General features: G+C 54.5%; 1 protein-coding gene across 24 annotated transcripts in view; it reads right to left on the bottom strand.

Annotated features, from left to right (window-relative positions):
• The window catches only part of DYSF (dysferlin), a 201104-nt gene that overhangs the window by 77205 nt on the left and 102370 nt on the right, over window positions 1-21529 (bottom strand). For all 24 annotated transcript variants that reach the window (XM_019718953.2, XM_074332153.1, XM_074332151.1 and 21 more), the window contains 5 exons: window positions 21360-21465; window positions 20978-21120; window positions 18489-18662; window positions 3062-3155; window positions 2447-2524 (listed from right to left, as the gene is read on the bottom strand). In XM_019718953.2, coding sequence (XP_019574512.2) covers window positions 2447-2524; window positions 3062-3155; window positions 18489-18662; window positions 20978-21120; window positions 21360-21465 — 595 coding nt within the window. The remainder of the gene's footprint in view (window positions 1-2446; window positions 2525-3061; window positions 3156-18488; window positions 18663-20977; window positions 21121-21359; window positions 21466-21529) is intronic.

The raw sequence follows: 21529 nt of genomic DNA, 5'->3' as shown, positions 1-21529 counted from the left end.
AGGAAAGCCCTCTCTGCCCCTGACCCCCAGCAGGGAAGCTAGACCATGAGACTAGCGAGACTGTGCTCAACCCTCCCTGGCCCCAGACATTCTGGATTCACACATGAGTTTCCTCTGAGAAATGCCAGCCGGTGGCCATGCACAGACTCCGGCCGCCAGCCGCCCCAGGGTCAGTTCCAGGGGAGAAATTGCTTTGGTTTAGGGTTTGGGAGTGAAAATAAACACTCTGGGTTTTATAGGTTCACCCGTGTTGGCTGCTGTTTTCCTTTCCAGCAGCTGCTCAATCAGGCCTTTCATTCAGAAGCCAGTGGCCTCTGAGGAAGCCCTGGGCAGTGCCCTCAACGCTCAAGGGATGTTTATTTGGGGGAGGGGGTGGGGTCAGGATGGAAAGTGTGACGTCTCTGCAGGCCCGCGTCAGGCTGGAGCAGGCACAGTCCCCAGAGGTGCACACTGACTCTGAGCATGGGTTCCTTGGAGAAGTTCCCTCCCCATAGGGTCACCCGCCAGCCTGGCCCAGAGAGGCCAGGGGCTTTCCACCCAGGCTCCACCTCACCACCCACCCCACACAAACATGCCGCCTGCACCCCCACGTCTCCCACCCTCCCCCAAAGGAAGAGGAAACAAGGTTGTGAATTAGTCCACTTATTTTTTTTCTCAGAGTACGTTCTAAGTGTCAGAAAGCCTCCTGGCAGTTTCCCAGGAAGTTGCAGCTGCAGATAGCAGCCCCTGGCCTGCCAATCCTTGCATGCTGGTTTTGCATATGCTTTGCAGAGGGTGCTCTAGGGACCCTGGCCCTAAACCACAGAGCCTCCACCCTGCGCCTGGCTGCACACGGCTGGAGAACAGGTCCCTAAGAGGAGAGGAATGTGGAAAAGCACATCTGCTGGGGAGGAGGAACCAGAGTGGTCCCCACGTGGAGAATGGAGGGGGCTGGGAAGGAGGACAGGCAGATGGCTAAAAGCTGCAGCCACATTCTGTGAACTCAGTTCCACTCAAGCATTTGGAGGATGATATATCTATCACCTGTCAGCTATTTTAAACTCAAACAATTGAGTTAAGCTGTGTTTCGGTTTCTTTATCTGTAAAATGGGGATGTTAAATACCTACTTCATAGGAGAGTTGTAAGGGTCACATGAAATAATGTCAGTAAAGCACATGGGCTCACCGGGAGCACTCAGTAAGTGTTAGTTCTTTAGATATCAATTGCTGCAGGTTCAAGGGTAAGATAAGGCCCCTTCCTGGAGGAGCTCAGTCATAGTGGGAAGCATGTGGCAGAGATAGATGGCAATTGATCTATGCATTGGGTCAGGGCTCTGAGAGAGGTGCTGGTGAAGTGCCAGCCAAGCACTGAAGAAGAAGCAACCAGCTCAGCTTGGGGAAGGGTCAGAGGGCATCTAGGCTGGGTCTTGCAGGATGAGTAGGAGTTCACTAGGTTAAAAATAGGGAGGGGAGGCATTCTAGGCACAGAGAACACTAAGTAAAAAGGCCAACGATATGGAAGAGCTCAACAAATGTTGACAAAAGTTGGTGGGGCCAGAGCCAGTGGATGGGGGGGATTAGAGAATGGTGAAACTGGCAAGATCCACAGGGGTCAGATCACAAAGGAGATGTCTGCCAGGCTGAAGAGCTGAGCATTTATCCGTCAGTGTCTCTGTCTGAAACTGGGGGAGTGACATGAGCAGATCTGTCTGGGGCAGTGCGGAAAGTAGCAAGGAGGCCAGGAGATGACCAAAGGGTCCAGATACGAAGGGGCAAAGCCAATTCCTAGTGAAATCTCCAAGAGAGATTCAGGAGCCAGAATCGACCAGACTGGGTGACTGATAGGTAATAGCACATGCGGATATGACAGCAGGACCAAGGGGGGACATGCAGAGAAGGCCCAGATGGTATGTGACGGGTGGGGGGAGGGGAGGTGTCACAAAAAGTTCAGTTTGAACAGAATGAACTGTGAAGCATCCAGTGGGAGATACCTAAGGTGTGGCTGGACATAAGGGGCTCCCAGGAACTAAAGGCTTAGAAGCTTCCCTAACATGAGTGGTCACTGAAGCTGGGGGGAACCCCAGTACCCAGAGAAGAGCACACAGACAGACTCTTGGGAACATCAGGCTTAGGGGGCAGTGATGCACCTGAGGAGTAGAACAGCAGGCAGAGCAGTAGGAGGCTGCAGAGGACCCAGGAAAGAGGGTGTTTCGGGGACCAAGGCCAGAGACGTTTGTAGGAGGAGGGGATGGTCAGTAAAGCCACACCCTACAGAAGGGTCAAGCAAGCCACCTGACAACTGGGAAGCCACAGTGACCGTGGCAACAACAGTCACCTCCACAAAGCCTGCAAACACAGCCCACCTGCAGGAGACGCCCTGGGCTGCGTTCCCTGTGGTCCAGAGGCCCAATGGCTCAGTTCCCAGCTGAGTCCCCGGTCCCTGGCTTTTCTCCCTTCTCCCACCTACCAGAAAAAGAATCCTTGTCCATCGCAGGCAGGTCCCGGGCCTGGTACATGTAGCAGCGTAGGTGGTAGCGGTTCCCATCTGTACCGAGTGAAAAACAGAGATTCCAAGTGATGGGCTGGGGTTGGCTAAGAGCTGGAGCTAGAGGGGAGAGTGGAGTCTGCCCCTAGGAAGGGCAGAAGACAGAAGGGCTGAACAATAGAAATAACACATGTCACACTCTGCAGGAGTGAGCCCCTCACAGGGTCACAACAGACCAAAGCTCAAAGGTGGACACCTAAGTGATATGCCCTTGTGCCTGGTGAGCGCTGGGGGGCAGAGGGTGGAAGACGAGGAGAAGGAGAGGTCAGATGATGGGGGAGCCAGAATTCACACGGCCTTGAATGCCTGATTTGAAGCTTAGAGTTGACACACACAACACACATAGACAGGCATGCACACACACACACACACACACAGACACACACACACCAAAACACACTGACTCACCAAAAAGCACACAGACTCAGTTCTCCACAGCCCCACATAGACACCTGACCATATAGCCCCATACAAACAGCAGCGGAAGGTTACACACCTGTCCACATCACCCAACAGACACCTCCCAATATCACTTACAGTCGAAGATGCAGGAAATCGTGGGTCTGTTCACACCAAAGCTCAAGGTGGAAATGGAGGTGGAATCCTCACTCTTGTCGTCCACCACGCCGCCCTAGAGACACAGAGCTGGTCAGGGCAGATCCTACCCTGAGCCTGGGGCTGACAGGGAGACCGGTCCCAGAGAGTCAGGTCCCAGGGTTGGGAGACCTCTAGATACTGCTCCTCAGCTGCTGAGAGCTGGGCCATCAGCCTCTACCATCACTCTAGGGCAGCTCCCCTCTCCTGCAGTCCACAGACTCCAATGCCAAGTCCCAAGGAAAATTCTCCTCCCTTTCTGGTGGAGACCAGGCCAGAATGGAAGTTTGACTTATTCTAGCCCAAGAGGTTGGAGTTTGCTAGGAGGAAGGACCTGAAGTATCTCCGGGGGAAACCCAGTGGTGATCTGCCCATTGGGATGAGTTAAGAGGCGCCAAGGTCTGGAGGACCCAGTCTGGCATCTTTGCCCATCCCTGTGTGCCTGGAGCCAGTGCTGATGCCCGGGATACACAGGCCCCGAGCTGGGTCCCCAGGCTCAGGGACAGGAGCGGGAGGTGAGCTAGGTCTACACTCAGACTCAGAGCCAGCCTGTCAGATTACTGTGCATAAAGCTAGACCCTCACTCCCCTCCTTTTCCTTATTAGCACTCGGCTCTAACCACCTTCCCTGGACCAGATGCCCACCTCCCTGCTGCGCCGATCCCCTCACTGCCACCTCTGCCACACTGCGGCCCCTCAGTGGGGTCCTGTATGGTTTGGGGTCTTGGGGACCCAGTAGAAACCCAGTAGGGACCAGGGCCCCCATAAACGTAGGAAATGCTCCATGCACACTGCAGCCCAGCTTCCCAGATTTGGCTTTCTATAACCCCAGGCCCATCAGCCTCTCATATCAGGAGCCCAGCAGATGGGCTGGGGAGAGCTGGACAGCACTTGCATGCGGTCCACTCCCTCTGCTGCCACTCAGATTTCTCCAAGTCCCTCTCCCCTTTCCCCATATAGTGACCTGCCCCATTCGCTTGCCCAGTCCCTCTTCCCAATACACAAGTACACACACCCTTGAAAAATAACCCCGACCTCCCTTTGTACGGCCTGTTCATCCCGCCTAAGCCCTCCCAGAATGGCGACTTCCCAGGGCCTTTCTGCTGGGCTACCCAGACCCCACCTGGCTGCCGCCATTTCACAGGACTCGGCCTCTCCCAGGACCCTGGAGCTACACAGTCCCCCTGTGCTTCCAAATACAATGGGCATGGCCACTTCTGTGTCCCTCCCCTCCAAACCCTGCCCACCCTCAGGGCCTAGCCCCAGACCCCTTGTCCAAGAAGCCTCCTGGATGCCACTCCTCCCACTTCTGACCCGCCCACACCTAGAGCCAGAACAGTGTCATTACTCAGTCACCACTTGGATCCCCAGTCCAAATCCTTTGGTGGCTCTTGCTACCCAAAGGGTCCTGGGCAGACCCTCGGTGACCCGCCCTATCATCCCCAAGAACAACAGGGCTTACTTCCCTCAAACCCAGCCCTCAGCTTCAGGCAGCCACACTCCTTAAAGCTGGCCCAGACTCACACCTGCTCCCATCGCAGGCTCATGCTGTTCCCTAACCAGAAGTGCCACCGACTGTCCCAGTCTTTCCCTGGTCACTCTGAGTCAACAAAGAAATGCATCCTAAAGGTCAGCCGATTTTCCTCGGCTCCATTCCCACAAAAGGGCCCGTAACACATACGTGTAGGAAAGACATGTTCATCTGCTCTCTCAGGGGACTCACCAAGGTCCTACTATATAACCAGGCAGGCTCTGGCTCCCATGAGAGGACAGCCCCCCCTCTGACAGGGAGATGCAGTGACTCCCTTGCTTTGGCCACAACTTCAACACAAGCTCTACAACCAGATTACTTGGGCTCCAATTCTGGCCCTCCCATTTACTAGCTGTGTGACTTTGGGCGGGTTGCTTAACCTCTCTGAACCAGTTTCTCTGTAATTTTGGGATAATTCTATAGTATCTATCTCAGAGAGTTGCTGTGATTATTAAGGAGACAAATTACATGTTGTTTTCAGCACACCACCTGGTACATAATAAATACTCAATAAATGTTTGCTATGGATGACCTTATGAGAGAAATAAGGCACAGGCAGAGCAGGGGAAGGTAAGTCATAAACTATGAAGTTAGCAATTGTGTTCAGGGGTGGTATTCATACATTTGTTCAAAATTATTCCAGGAGCTGGAAAAATGGACATTTCAGGAGCCACAGCCCTGGGCAGAAATCAAAATCAATCAATCAAGTAATCAGTCTCTCAAAACACACACACACACACACACACACGCAGAATAACAGGGAGGTGTGTCATACTACAGACAAGGAAGGGTACTACAGACAGAACCCGAGGCCACCATGCCTGAATCCTCCCTCTCCGGCAGGTGTGGACCCCAGGCGTCCTGGGTTCCCACCAGGAAAGGCATTTGGCGTGGCTGTGTTGTACTGGCATCCCGCCAGAGCACGCACCAAGTCCAGCAGCTAATAGCTCCCAGTTTCAGGGTCTGAGAAGCTGCACAGAGGGCTGGACCTGGGGGGCCCAGCAGGCCACCCCAGGCGTGAGGGGCAGGCACGCCAAGGAAAGCAGATCAGGACGCTGGAAATGGCTTGGCCAGCCCCCGGGTGCAACAACGCATAGCGCAGGCAGCTCAGTGCACTGGGTGAGGGGCGAGGGGGGTTCAGCTGGTGGCAGGGTGGAAGGTCCAGGACTCCATAGCCCTTTCACCTCTGTCCAGCAACACACATGTGCCACACACACACACACACACACACACACACACGTAGGGTGCTGGGACAGCACAGGGAGCCACTGCCTCCCACAGGCCCCAGAATTCCTTCTCTCCCTCCGGGTGCCACAGGGACCTCCCTGCTTGCGGACCACTGCCAGGGCACATCCCCACTCACCTCACACCTCCTCTAGATGGCCTCCCCTAGCCGCCTCCCGTCAGCACCACTCCCACCCAAGGCCTCTGCCTGGGGCTTTGGCAGTACTTTCTGGGTCTCTGTCCAAGGGCAGGGCCGCCGCCTGTAAGTAGGAAAGGTGTCCCCCTCCTTGGGATTTCCACAAAGGCTGGAGCCAGGTATCTCCGGCCTAGCTCTGGGTCTGGCCCACAGCAGGCCCTGGCACTGAGAATAACCATCCTTCAGAGGGAGGAGCCAGCGTTCCCTCCAGGAAGGCCCCTCACTGCCAGGGTTCCTTCACCTGTCCTGCCTCCAGAGGAGGGGCCCATAGCCTCCTTCCACCTCCCTGCTGCACAGGCCCTCTGCCGTCCCACCCCCACGCACTGCCAAGTGTGGACCTGCCTCCTCCTTCCTTTCTCCCTCTATCTCACAGAGACCGACGGGGCTTGTTGGGAAGAAGCAGAGAGAACCGGGAGCTGGGCTGAGGGACACCCACTAAGCAGGTTCCTACCAGGGGCAGAATTCCACCCTCACAGCTGGACAATACCTTTCTATCCTCTGATCCTCCCAGGGGAACCTGAGCTCTCCAAACATTCCCTTCAGACGCTGAGCACAGAGCGCGGGGGCAGGCGGGGGCAGGTCTCCCTCCCAGCCTAGCGATGGCCTCTGAATCGAATCTCCAAGAGTCAGGACACTCCCAAACACCCACACCCCTGCTGGCTTCCATGTTCAAACCTGCTGGAACCCTCCGGGGTCCCCTTTCTTGCTTCTGTGCCTCCTACATGTAGGTTTCTCTGTCCCATGCTTCCCCTGGCTTTTTCCTCAGATGTCCAGTCTTATTTTCAAGGTTATTCTACAAGGATGAGTTAGGCACCCCTCCCATGGGCTCCCACAGTGCCTGAATGTCCCCTTACTGCACCTACCACCCCCCATTGTAGATCCCTGTTTACCTATCTGCCCTTCCCACTGAGAGCTCGCTGAGGTTTCCATCATATGACCAGAACACCTCACACACAGCAGATGCTCAATAAATAACTGGAGAATGAGTGAAAGAATGAACGAACAAATGAGCACTTGCCTCAAGTGAGAACAATTGTATAAACTCTGGGGAGAGCTGATGACAAAGGCCAGCCCATCAACCGGATCAGAGGCTAGGCTATGCATTAACACAGATAACCCAATGTCGCGCTTTCTTCACTTTGAAGCACGTGGTCGTTTTCACGTGTGGATGTATGTGCAGGGCTCCCACGCTGGGAATTTCTCTCAAGTAAACAATGAGGCCTGGTGAAAACCTGATTCAGGAGCTTGTGGAAAGCATCTCCCTCCCATCAGTCCTTCCCTGTGACACTCGTGTTTATTGAACACCTACTTTGTGCCAGATCGGTCCCACATTCAAGTTGGAAAATGAATATTACTGTTTGTGGAGACATGAAATGTCAACTCCCTAGAGAGGCCTTCCCTGACCAACGGTCAAAATCACATTGAAATACACACACTCACATCCCCCCACACGCTCACACACCCCACCCCAAGACACACTCACCCCCTGACCCCACACGCATCACACACACACATCCTGCCCCACCCACACACATCCCCACATACACAAACACACACTCACACGTACCCTGCAGTGTCACACTCTACCCTCTTATGTGGCTTTATTTTCATCATGGCACTTGTTACCCCAGACACTTGATTGTTAATGTTTTTGTTGATTGTCTACCTCACCCCTTAGCATGTGGGCTCCATGAGGCCACTGCTGTGTCCCCAGAACCTACAACAGTGCCTGGCACAGGGAGGCCCTCGGTAAATATTTACTGAATCAATGAATAAAATCCAAGTTGAGCCCCTCATGTCTGTAAGTGCCTCTCTCGTCACACAATCACCCTTTTTCTGGAGGGAATTGTTTGGGGCTAAAGGAACTTTCTGAGGGTTAAGCCTAACTTGAGGGAAGGATCCCCAAGAAAGCAATGAGGCAGACAGTGGGGAGAAGAGGATGTAAGTGAGATGCAGCGTGACGGACACGGGTTTGCCATCTTTAACAGTCACGCTCCCAACTACGTGGCACGTAACACGTGCAGCGATTCTCCTAAACGCTGAGAACAAGGAGCTGAATCGTAACCACACCTTCCAGACGGGGACTGTTACTGCCTTCCTTTTAGAGACAAGGAAACTATGGCATGCAAAGGCAGGGCAACTGAATTACTGCATGACAAGAGACGCCTGCAGATACCTAAACTTGCAATGGGTAGCACCATTTCATGTGCACAGGGCAGAAAATCAAGGTGACCCATTCATTTCACAGACCCTGAAGCTCCGACGTAGAGAATGTCCAGGGTACCATTCCCTGGGCATCAGACTCCATGTTGGGTACCAGGAAGGGGGGAGGGGAAGGAGCTTGCCTGGAACTCACAGTGTGGGTCAGGGAAAGGGAGCTGGGGTGCCACAGAGAAGCCCAATTCCTGAAACTCCGGCTCCCTATTATGAAGTGGTAATCACGGTAACACCCATTGTGCAGGACTATTAAAAATGCAGGGATTTTCACCCTTGGAACTATTGACATTTTGGGCCAGATAATTCTTTGCTGTGGGGCTGCCCTGTGCATTGGTGGCTGTTTAGCAGCATTTGGAGCCTCTGCCCTGTAGATGTCCATAGCACCTCCCACCCCTCTGCTGTAACCACCAAAAACATCATCAGAAATTGCCCCTGGTTGAGAACCACTGATAAAAATTCAATAAAATGTGCCCATTGCCCTCCGCAGGTACCTGGCACTCAGTAAATGCTAGTGGTACCAGTTTAACTCTTTGATCTCTCCAGTCTCATGTTAATATCCTCCGCCCCCTTACTCCTTGCCTTCCAGCTTTCTGTAAACTTGGAATCTATCACCTTCCCTCCTCCACAGGACCTTTGCCTGCAGGCAGTTCTCTCCATCTGGAATGCTCTCCCCAATGAGCGAACCTGAGCTCTTCCTTCAGCTGAGTCACTGAGGCTTAGACAACGCAATGCCTGCCTTGCCTGTATCACTGGCCCCTGCCCAGCCTCTCCTAGCTTTTGTCCTGCGTCCATCTCTCCATGTGGAGAGGCGAGGCATGCGTACTCCTTTATCCCCTGCACCCAGCCCAGTGTCTAGCATTTAGCAGGTATCCATTAAAACCTTATCATATGAAGCACTATTCCCCACCCTAAGCCAGGTGTATAGCACTCTCTCAGGCCTAAGGTCCCAGGGGAAGGGATAGGAAAGTGTGCATCAGACAGCAGGGCCTCCCACCCTCGGGAGGCTGAGAGTCTGAGTACAGAAAGCACAAGTGATGTAAATTCACTGCACCCCGGGGGTGGGGCTGTCTGTGGAGTAAAATGGAACAGGGTGGGCCCTTGGAAGGTCCCATTCAGGAAGGCTTCCTGGAGGAGGGGCCAGAGGAAGAGTGCTGAAACAGGGAGCACAGCAGCAGGCTGGAGGCCTGCCCTCAAGCTTAGCAGAAAGGCTTGGCTAGAGGGGCGAGTTGGGAAGAGCGGGAGGCAAGGCCAGCAGAGGGAGGGTGGCTGCCTTCTGCTCTCACTCGGAGCCCCGGGCAGAACCAGGCTGCAGGGGTGGCTGATGCTCTGGTTTCTACCCATCCTCCCTTCATTCCCACTCCACGTGCTCACTGTTCCCCAGCCTCAGGGCCAGGCCCAGGGCATTGGGTTTCCCACAGTCACATTCCTGCCTCCATAGCTCATGTCAGTGAGACTCCCAGGCTGGGGCTGGCAGCCACGCGGTCTGCGGCCACGCACTCCATCTTGGGGCTAGCTGTGGAAAGCATCCTGCCGCTCGCCCAGGGGACTGGGTAGCCTCCAACTGCTGCTGCCCAGCTGGCAGCCACGGCTCCCTGGGGGAGCCTGAGCTTAGATGTGTGAGGAACTCTCTCCCTCCCAGATGCTGTGGGGCTTCCCCAGGGGTCCCCAGAGCTAGCAGCCAAGCCCACCTTACTCTGCTGAGCGCTGATGCCCCCAAGACCTCAGTGTGGCCACTGCACTGGGAAGAAAGAGGTAGGGAAGCTGAGAAATCAAGCACTCTATGAAGGGGACTCCTTGACCTGCCTAAATTGGACCCAAGACCAGCACAAGACTGCTAGCATGTCTGAGATTCCTTCTGCGCCACAGGTTGTCTATCTCACACACACACACACACACACACACACACACACACACACACACACACCCCTCCTCCCTCTGGTAATGGCACACTGCCCCGTGTCTGAATCAGGATCTGTAAAGTAGAGGCAGAAGGAGCAAAAGCAGATGTGGATGCAGCAAAAGGACAGGCTGAGCAGGCGGGGACAGAGCCACAGGAGCCACACCATGGTGGTCAGAAAGGAAACAACAGAGCCTCCAAGGTATCTTGGGGGCCCATCAGGGCACCCCCTTCCCTAGCAGGGTCAAGAGGATAGGTGTGGGGGGCCAGCTGCCCTCCTCACTTTACGAAGAGAACTCAATTCCTATGCATGATGGACTCAAAGAGCAGGGGAGCTACTATTCGAAGGACCCCCATCCCTTTACTTCTGTAAGCAGGATTGGGGAGCCGCCCCTGGCCCCTGCTGAGAGCAGCAGGTGCTGGAGCCGACTCATATGGCTCATGAGAACAGATCATTAAATTTTCAGCCATTTTACAAGCCAGTGTTTAAACACAGCCATTTGAAAAAATTAAATCATATAAATTTACAACTACAGAAATTAATTCAAAAAACAAAGGTGATAAATATTCAAACTCAACTCATCACTTCCTAATTATTTTGCTACCTTTTACTGTTACCCTGTTCCTGAAGTTATTTACGTATAGTGTATGGGGGGGTGGACATACTGCGTACGACGTGCCACTGCCACGCTCTTCCCATCCCCACGTTCATGATGTCACATTGCTGGCTTGAATCGGCCATGGCAGAGATATTTACACCCTGGAAATCAGCAAGTGCTACAAACCAGGGTGGGATTTGTTTTCTGGATTTTTTTTTCGGGAGACCAATTGTCAAATATTGGCCAACACAGCTTGAGGGTGACCTGCCAGGATCTCTTCTTCACTATGGGATGTGCTGGGACATCCAGAGAACACACGGCGATGTAGGGTAGAGTGCTACAAACTCTGCACGGCTTCATCATTATCCATAAGACTTTTCACAATACTCATGTGAGGAAGCACAGCTAGAATAATTATTACTTGTCTTCTCTGTGCCTCAGTTTGCTTGCCTGTAAAATGGGAGTGCTAATAAAACACATCTCTTAGGATAGCTGGGAGGGTTAAGTGAGATGATACATGAACAGGGAAGAGTGCAGTGCCTGACTCATGGTACGTGCTCTAGAACAGATGGCAAACTTTGTCCATAAAGGGCCAGAGAGTAAATACTGTGGCCTTTGCGACCACTCAGCTGCCACTAGAGCAGGACAGCAGCCACAAATAACACACACATGAACGAGCATGGCTGTGCCAATGAAGCCCTATTTGCACAAATGGGCACAGGGCTTGATTTGACTTGTGGGCATGGTTTGCTGACCCCTGCTCTATATGGAGAGATTATTTTTGTTGTGTTGTTATCACTCCTATCTGGTAAGTGAGAAAACTAGGGCCCAGAGAAGTTAAAGTCTTCCTTAGGGTGGCACAGCAAATTAGCTGGCAGAGCCAGGGGTCTCCCAGAAACCCCTCGGGGCTCTTCCCAGCTCCTGCTTCCCCATAGAACTCAGCACCTGAGCAGGGTTCTGGGGCAGGACGGAGCCGAGTGCCAAGTCAGGGCCTTGGGGAGCCCAGGGCCCACACATCACTGCCCCGGCTGCCCCAGCCTCAGCTTCCAGGGAAACCCCACACAGGCCAGCAGGCCAGGCCAGAGGAGGAGAACACTTTAAAAGAGAAAACTCAGGAACACAGACCTCCCTTCCTAATCGGGGCTGATTGCAACCTTAAGTGGAATAGCAGGCAAGGGTGCAACCCCATTTAATTTACAGCTGGAGCCAGGGCTTGGCAACAGCTGCTAAACTCCTTGCAAAACTACAGGCCAGCCCCTGGGGATCTGGGAGTGGAATCAGGAAACCTGGAGAATCCACGGTGCCACGTGTGGGCTGGCGCGTGCGTCTGTGTGTATGTGTGCATGTGTCCCTCTAGGGTTTCCACGTCTCCGCACGTGGAGGTTGCAGAGAACACTCTAGCAGGTTTTATCCCACGCCAGAATGCCTCTGTAATTAGGACAACTGTATGTCCCACTTGGTCAGGAATGGCCCTAGCTTATACCTGTTTTCCAACATGACTGACAATAGTGTCCCAGTCCAGACAATAAATTATAAGATCACCTTAGCAATGGTGGATGTCGACCCTCATACATGTACAACGACACACATGGCGCACCCAGCACATCTACACAGCGGTGACATACACACACATCTGTGTGCTGGCACTTTGTCTCAAGTACACAGACACAATTGAGCCCTCCAGACATCAGCATCCTTGGGCTAAACTGACCTAGCGTGTGCACATTTAGAGTAACTACCCAAATTGTCTTTCTATGTAGTGGAGCAGGAGGGGCAGGGACACTCCTGCTTGAGAGGCCAACCAGCCCTTAAGCTGCCCTGCTAGCACAATGCCAGGTATAGAACAGGTGTTCAATTAGCATATTCAAAAAACAGAATCCAGGACACACAGAGCCCCTTCCCAATTCAGGCAGACCACCCCATAGGCCTTGGTTACTTAACGAGGCAAAGCCCTCTCAGCTCCCAGGTGCTGCCGTTGCTCAAAGTGCCACTCTGGGCACCACACCTGGGAACTATGCCATACCTGGCAGGGCTCTATCCGGGTCCGGAGATGGCCCTTCCCCTCCCCACCCACATCTGACCTCCTTTTCAAACAGTTCAAATCTCAAATTACTCCTTTCTGGCACCTGCAGCTTCTCCCTCTCAGCACTTCCGGCTCCCAGCTACCCTTCCCTGCCTCCTGGCTGGGGCTTGGAATGCCTGTCTCTGTAGGTCCTCGCCACTTCAGGTCAGGACTCAGGTCTCTGCCAACCAATTGGCGGCTTCCTAGGTGGGGGCCATCATACCAGCTCCCCTCCAGCTGCCCAACTGCTCCAGGGAGGCCAAGCTACCTGGCTACAACATGAGGAGGGTGATACCCACAGCCAAAGGCTCCAGCCAGGTGCCAAGGGCCCTCCCTAGGACCCCACTCAAAGGCCCTCACTGGGGGAGGACATTGTGCTCGAATAGGAGTGGAGAGAGTAACCTGGGGAGGGAGGGCAGAGAGCCGCTGTTCTGGCCTTGGTTCGAGAACTGACTCATGTTGTGCCACTGGGCAAACCCCTTCTCATGCCCCAGCTTCTTCTGGGGTAATATTAGGGGCTCAGAGTAATATTAGAGCAGCGCTGTCCAACAGAACTTTCTGGAATGATGGAACTCTTCTATAATTGCACTGTCCAAAGTGATAGCCAGGTGTAGCTGTTGAGCATTGGAAATGTGGCTAGTGTGACTGGGGAACTAAATTTTCTTATTTTAATTACTTTAAATGTAAATCTAAATAGCCACATATGGCTAGTGGCTACCGTATTGGACAGTGCAGTTCTGAACTTCAATCTCCCCAACTATGAAATGGATATAATGATAGAATCCAGCCTTCCGGGGTCACTGTGAGGCCAGAATGACCCAATGCATATAAAGCTCTCAGCCTGGTCTTTGGCACATGGTAAAATGGATTTTAGTAATTCTTATATTCTTTGGGGTCCTGGGTTCCCTTTGGAATTGGAGAAAACCATGGACCTTAAACCAGAATTCACCATCACAAACACAGGTGCGCTCATTGCACATATATGCACATCACACATGTGCACACATCATATACATTGCACACACTTGCACATATGTATCACACATGTGCATATACATTACACACATATCGTGTGTGTGTGCACATCACACATGTGCCTACACATCAGACACACATGCACACACAGGTCACACACAAACACCCACAGATTTGCATGCAATTTCAAGAGGCTCCCACGGCTCCATAGCCAGGTGGAGAGCGCCTTTCAAACATGGAAGTTCCTTCCAGCTCTGAAAATCTCCAAGGCTATGAGAACAAATTGCCGAGTCTCCATCTCCTTTCCTCCTCCCTGCCCAGGATCATCTCGGAAAACCCTGCCTGACAGTCAGGGCCAAGCACAGAGACATGGCTCTGGAAAAATCCTTGCGCGAGGAGGGCAGGCCCAGGGCAAGAGCGACAGGACGGATTCTGTGAGCTCATCCCGGCAGCCGGCAGCCGTCACCAGAGTTCCCAGAGAGGCCGGTGGCGTCTGGAGGGGGTGACTGGGTGGGAGCCCGCGGTGGCGGCAGCACGGGGTGTGGGGCGAGGAGAGGGAGGCTGGATGGAACGAGCTATAATAGCAGCTTTGTGCTCCGCTTCCCAGCTCCCTGGGAACGCCAGGGAGATTATGAAACCCGGTGTCTTTGGGAATGCCAGGATATTAGCTGGAAAAAGAATAATACGAAAATAAAATAATGCTCACGATGGAGACAGCAGACGATTAGCAGACGGAGCCAGGGCCTCCCGCTCCGTGGAGGGAGCCAGGCTTGGCCCCGGCAGAAGGTTTCAGGGAAAGGCTGCCCGTGCTAATGAGCAGACAGGGCCTGCCTTCCAGCGAGACGTCTTCAGGAGGGGAAGCTGGCAAGCGAGGCCCGGCTTGCTGGTGAGCACGTGGGCCAGGGGAAGGGTGGTAGGAGGCAAGGGGCGCCACAAGCCTGGCCCCTGGGCCCAGACATCCAGAAATGTCAAATTACCAGGAAGGCCACCTGGCCACCACCCGCATTCTGTCCCTGGACTCCAAGCTCTGCCTCCCAATGTGGTCCTCTAAAAAGCATCCCTCATTAGACTCTGTCACTCTGGAATGACTTTATTCTGCCCTCCTGCACTTCAAAGATGCAAATTCTTTGGGTTTCTTAGCACTCACGTGTGAAAGTCTCTCTTCCTAGTCAGACAGCTGTCCCTCATGGGCCAGGCCTCCACCGTCAGATCAGAGATCATTCGAAGTAAAGACCACTTTTCTCCCATCAGGGAACAAGGACAACGTGTCATCTTCCCCTGCCTCCCTCTCCAAGACCCTGGCCACACACCATCAGCCAAGAATGGACAAACCCGGCCTCTCTCAGGACGGCATCCAAGTGGAGGGCCCGATGTGACCACCACTCACACCCTCATCTTCACGACTACGCACGTCATATCCTGGCTACCTGGAGGCGGTCCTTGGGCCAGCAGCATTGCGTCACTTGGAAGCTTCCTAGAAATGGAGACTCTCAGGCCCCACCCAGACACCAAATCGAGAGTCTGCATTTTAACAAGATGCCCAGAGGCTCCTTTGTTCCTTAGGGCTGACAAGCACTTCTTTCCAGGCATCATGTCCTTAATCCGTATAACACCCCTAGGATGCAGGTAACAGAGTCACTAAAGGGATAAGGGACTTGTCCACAGCACGGGCGCAGAGGAAGGAGAATTGGAACCAAACCTGAGCCATTCAGCTCACCTGTCCTACTGTGTTCCCACCAAGCGAATCTACACGCATCAAGGACCAGTGGCTGGGTCCTGTCACCCAGGAAACTCAACCACCTGCCCCCATGACGCAGGGTGGATTTTGGCTCTGTGCTTTGCTGTGCGTCAATAGACCCCAGGACAAGGGACAGCAGGCTCAGGGACAGGACTCCAGGCTGACTTTTATCCTAGCAGGAAGCGTGGAAAGGTGACCATGGAAGGGGAATGTGTATGCATGTGTGCATGTGTGTGTGCACGTGTGTGTGCATGTGTGTGTGTGTTGGTGCCAATGGAGGTTCAATTCACTCCAGTGCAGCATGGTCACACAGTTCCTGTCAAACAGGCCTAGGGCCCTCCCCAAATGCTGGCCATACCTAAAGACTTCCCAAAACTCTGTGTCCTCCACATCCAGGTTTGTGGGTGCAGCCCCTCCATCCACTGTCTGCCCTGGTTCTCTAAGTCAGCAAAGCTCCCCAGACACAGACGGCTTCGCTGTGTTGGTTCCTTCCACATATCACAGGCGAATCACACTGGCCTCACAATCCATCACCTTCCCAGGTCTGCTGACTTGACATTTGATTTCCATGCTCCCTCACATTTTCTCCCACAGAAAGAATAAACGAACTAGTTTCTCTGTTTCTGGGAAACGACCCACTTCATTCTCCCAGTCACCAAGCCATGAAAGCCTGGCAGTGGGTCTCCCAGCCTTGCTCATCTTCTTCCCCCGATCCTGGCCAGCCCCAGACCGTCCATGCTTCTGTCCACGTGTCTCCAGGCCCCTCTGGCCTTGTGCCCTCTCTCCTGGCCCACTCACCTCACAGCAGACGCGCGGCCCCCATGCCCGGCAGCTTCCTGCCCTGGGCCGCCTGGCAGACAGCCACCAGATCCGTCTTTCTCACACAGCACTTCACCGCGTGTGTCAGACTTGCCAGGGCCAACCATGAACTCATCACTGCCCCAGGCCCACCCCTCCCCATGGCCTGCGGAAGGGAGTCATCCCACTGTCCATGCAGTGGAGCCTCTGAGGCCCATTTGTCTCTTCCCTCCCTGAGCCCTGCCACTCCACATTCCTCCACTCGGGTCCCACAGCTCCCATCCCAGATGGTCACCTCATCCTGGATCTCTAATCAAGGCTCCTAATGGTCTCCTGATGGGAGGCTCTTCCTCTCAACCACCCGCCATGGCTCCTTGATTAATGGCCACAGAACCCAGCTCTGACCAGAGCACGTTCCACTCAACACCCACACTGGCTCCCCGCTGTAGCTCTTTGCCCAGCGTTGTTTTGAATTTTTCATTCCCTCTTTAGATGCTCCTCTCCCCAACCTGGCGGTGCTGTCAATCATAGAAAAGAGGCCTGACCCAAGAGGACCAATGAGAACACTCCATGCCTCACCCTCAGGCTCAGGGGCTGGCGTGGGCACATGACCAGGCAGAACCAGTCAGCCACACATCAGACTGCGACTGGCGGCTCTGCCCCGTCCTCACAGTCTCCAGCTCTGAGGGAAACAGGATGCCGGGAGGGCTGTGCTATTTTATCCAGCAGGGATTTGCTGGCTCTAAAGATGATGTCAGCCTTTGGTCACAGGTGCCATCTTTGCCACCACGGAGAGCGAGTCAGTGTGAGAACGAGGCTAACACAGGAGAGCAAATCAGAAACGCAGAGTCCCGGGACACTGTGAATGAACCCCTATTTCCTGCCAGACCTATGCCTCATTCACCTCTTGGGCACTTCCCAGCTACCTGAGCACTGAAATCCCTCTTCTTTCTTTAGGTATTTGAGTTGATTTTCTGCCTGATGAAAATAAGTCCTAGTTCCTTAGAGTGCCCGGCCAGCCTCCTCAGACCTGGTCCTGACTTTGAGGTCTGCCACAGTCTTTATGCCCCCCACCCCTCAGCTGGATCCACACAACCACTGGCAGGCCCTGCCCTGTGCCCAAGCCAGGCCCTTTCTGACAGGACAAAGAGAGTTACAGAACACCAGCTCTGCCCCACTGTACTCACCCAGCCCTTCCAGCAGCTCTGCCCCCACACATGTGTACCCAGCTTTATGTAGCCCAGGGCTAAGCCCCACGGCTCCTCACCCGACCAAATACTCACACACATGAGTACATGCAAACACACGCATAGCTGTCTGCACGTGAATACACTCAGACTCCATCAGCCAACACAGCTGGTGGGACCTGCTCCCAAGGGTCACAACCCAAAGCCCCCACCTGGGGGTGGGGGGCAGGCAGCGTGGCTGGATTTCAGAGGGGGTGTCTCATCCTGGGCATGTCACTCCCACCTCCAGGAATCCCCAGACCAATAGTGCAGGGAACAGGCCATATCCTGGCCCTGAGTCCCCTCTCAGGCTCTCCAGAAAGGCCTGCTCATCTTTTGGGGGAACACATCATGATCATGCAGACCCTGGATAACGGAGCTGACCCCAGTTCCAGTGGCTCCAGAGAGTGCACTGGGACAAGACAGCCAGCCTGGGGCTCAGGTTTGAAGGCACACCTCTCCCAAAACTTCCTGGGACGCCAACGCAATGGCCTCTGTCCCAGGAGGATTCCTGTCCAACCAAGGACACCCATGGCTCACTAGGCCTCTCTAGCTGCTCCCATGGGCTAGGTCAAAGCCTCCCCGGCCCATCTCAGCCAGCCAGCCTCTTCAAGAAGAACTCAGTCCCTCGGCTCCAGTCACAAGTCAGTCCATCAGAGGACCAAGGCTCCCATCTTGGTCTTCCATTGCCAAGAAAGGAGTTGTTCTATTATAGGAGGACACTGAGACTGGTGGCCACTTTCTTCCCATGCAACCCCAGAGGAACTGAAGCCAGGATGTCTGGCCAATGTCCTTTCCAAAGTTCTATCCTGGGGCCCCTAACTCCCCTGCATCAGCCCTAAACAGCCCTGGAAACCCAAGCTGCACCCCACCCAACCCAGGCTCAGCGGGCACAGCGACCTACGTACCAGGGCTCCCTCAAGGGCAAACACAGCTGCAGGTCCTGTCTTCTCCAAGGGCTCCATGCGGCGGCGCCAGCGGCGGCGGCGGAAGGCATCTGTTTTGCGGTACTCCAGGTGGAACTTCCAGCCAAAGAGCGAGGCGTACTCCCAGCCCTCACCCTCTGCCTCCGCCTGCCTGTGCTACGAGGAGAACAGGGCAGATTCAGAGGCCACTGGCAGGTTTGCAGGGTGTGCTGGGCTTGGTTCCACCTGCGCCCTTCCTGGCCTCCACAATTCCCCACCCACCCCACACCAGCACCCTCCAGATGGGAAAACCTGGGAGGACTGCCTGGAGGAGGGGCCGGGGGGGTGCTCTGAGCAGCTTCTGCAGTGACAAGAGCTCTTGAGTCAGACTATCAGAAGGGGAAGATACTCCCTAGGCTATGGGGAGAACCAAGGAGCCACAAAAGGAAGGTAGACTGAAGTGGAGATGCAAACACTGGGCTTCAGGTTTGTTTGTTTAGTTGGATTTTGGGTGGATTTCATGAATCTGAAGTTTTCTTGTCATTTCCTTTTTCTTCTTCACATCCCAACTTCTAAAAATGAAAGTAGGTCTGCAATTCAGAGGCAAAATGAAGATCTCATTTCCCAGCCCCAGCTTTTTCTCCTCAAGGCTGGGCCTAGGTCAGCCACGGAGGGGACCGCCCCGCCCCCCCAGCTCTTCCTCTGAGGAGACTCTTCCCAGGTCTGGAGGGAGCCCTGGAAGCCCCTGGCTCTCCAGCTCCCAAGAGAGAATGACTGCCCTCAGGCACTGCCTCAGGTCTGGGCCGTGAGCTCAGTGATGGGTGCCAGTCCTGGAGACCAGCTTTGCCCCTGTCTAGGAGGGATGCTGATTGTGAGAAAGTAAGGCTCGCTGCCTGGCAAGGCTTTGCTCTGTCCCCTGGGGGCTCCCCTGGAGAATGGAGTGTGTCTGCTTCACGGCACGAGGAACAGCTTGTTACCCAAGAACCTTTCCCTGGACCCAGCAACAGCCATCTCTAGATTCTCTGTGCCCAAAGAGAGGAAGGGACATGAGTCCTGCCAAAGGCTACTCCTGGACTGGGAGAGGCCTGGTTCTTGGACCAAAATTCAAATGTACACTTGGGGAGGAAGGACACAGACCCAGGGGATGCGGGCACTGAGGCCGTGCGGGCCTGGACGTCTGTGGGAAGCTCACTCTGCACCTTCCTGTGTCCCATGGGGATCTGTGCACAGCCAAGAGCATGTGTGTGTGTGCCATGTGCATGTCCTCTGGTGAATGCTGACGGGGCCCGCCAGGCCTCTTTATCAGCTGGGGTAGTCATGAGTTGCACCCATTCCCAGCTGCCAGGACAGTCAGCAGCTACCAGCTCCAGTGGCCCCCTTTCCCAGGAAGTGCCCATGTTGAAGGAAGCAGGCTCCCTGGAGAGGGTACATGCCCCAGCCCACCCCAGCAGTCCCCAGCCACTGACTGATGGCTAAGAGGTGTAACCCCCAGCTCCCTTGCCTCCAGGTGAGGCTGATTCTATGGTGCTCCAGGGTGTGCCCACCCCAAGGCACAGCTCAGGCCAAAGCTGACTTTGCCTGAGACCATGTCCTTGCTCCTGGCACTCCTAAGAGATTCGGCCTCTAGGACACCCAGCCACAGACACATTCTAGGTATATCTTTGCACCTTCAGGGTGTGTGTGTGAACTCCCAGGGCTCCCCCCTGCACAGTCATGGGCATCTGGGTATATTCTGTCTGAGCATCTGTGAATGTGCTGGGTGTGCTCTGTGTGCATCCGTGCGTGTGCTGGGTGTGCTCTGTGTGCATCCGTGTGTGTGCTGGGTGTGCTCTGTGTGCATCCGTGCATATGCTGGGCATGATCTGTGTGCATCCGTGTGTGTCCTAGGCGTGCTCTGTGTGCATCTGTGCGTGTGCTGGGCGTGCTCTGTGTGCAACCGTGCGTGTGCTGGGTATGCTCTGTGTGCATCTGAGTGTGTGCTAGGTGTGCTCTGTGTGCATCCGTGCGTGTGCTGGGAATGCTCTGTGTGCATCCGTGTGTGTGCTGGATGTGCTCTGTGTGCATCCATGTGTGTTCTGGGTGTGCTCTGTGTGCATCCGTGCGTGTGCTGGGCGTGCTCTGTGTGCATCCGTGCATGTGCTGGGCATGCTCTGTGTGCAACCATGCGTGTGCTGGGTGTGCTCTGTGTGCATCTGTGTGTGCTGAGTGTGCTCTGCTGGGTGTGATATTGCATTGCTATGTGCGATATGTGCATGTGCTAGGTATGATGTGTGTGTGCTTTTTGTGATTTGCGTGTATCTGTGTTTGTGCTGGGTGTGATATTTGCATGTATGTGTGTGCTGGGTATGATCTGTGAGTATCTCGATTGAGCTCGTGTGCCTTGTACATGTCCTGTGCACACCCATGTGCACAGACACACACAGGTGTGCACCGGTGCCCAGCTTGCATCCCTGCACCCGAGCCTCACCCCACCCACCACCCACTGGCCTCACCTTCTTCAGTGCCTCCATCTGGCTGAGGTCCCTTCTGCGCAGGCGGACCCAGCGCCGCCGACGGTGTGTGTAGTACATCTTCTCAGCAGGGACCCAGTGCTTCGGCTTCCGGTCCGGGGGGATGGTGATACTGTACTCCCAGCCTGGGGGAGGCGTACCCGTCACTCATTGTCCCCCAACTCCCCATCTCTCCAGAGGCTATCTCTCCATTGGGGGCATTGCAAGTGGCCACTGATTCCTAGCTTGTAACGTGAAGCGAGGTCTAACCCAGGAAGTCCCCCAGATGAAGCAGCCCAATGAAGACCAGTGCCCGAGGCCAAGGGGCCATGCGCTCGGCTACCCCTACCAGCATGGGGCTCACCGAGCTCCATGTGCTACCCACCTTGCTCATCAACAGCCCGATTGAGGTCCGTGGACCACTCTTCATCTTCCCACTTCCAGCCCAGTGGGCACTCGATGTCATCCTTGGGAAGCACCTTCTCCCCATTCTGGGCAACGCACAATAAGCAAGCGTGAGAAGAGACAAGCATGATCGGGGGGGCTAAAAAGATG

Source organism: Rhinolophus sinicus, linkage group LG05, assembly GCF_036562045.2.
Source record: "Rhinolophus sinicus isolate RSC01 linkage group LG05, ASM3656204v1, whole genome shotgun sequence".
Taxonomy (NCBI): Eukaryota; Metazoa; Chordata; class Mammalia; order Chiroptera; family Rhinolophidae; genus Rhinolophus; species Rhinolophus sinicus.
Note: the sequence above shows the minus strand (reverse complement) of the source record. Positions and strands in the feature narration are given on the sequence as shown.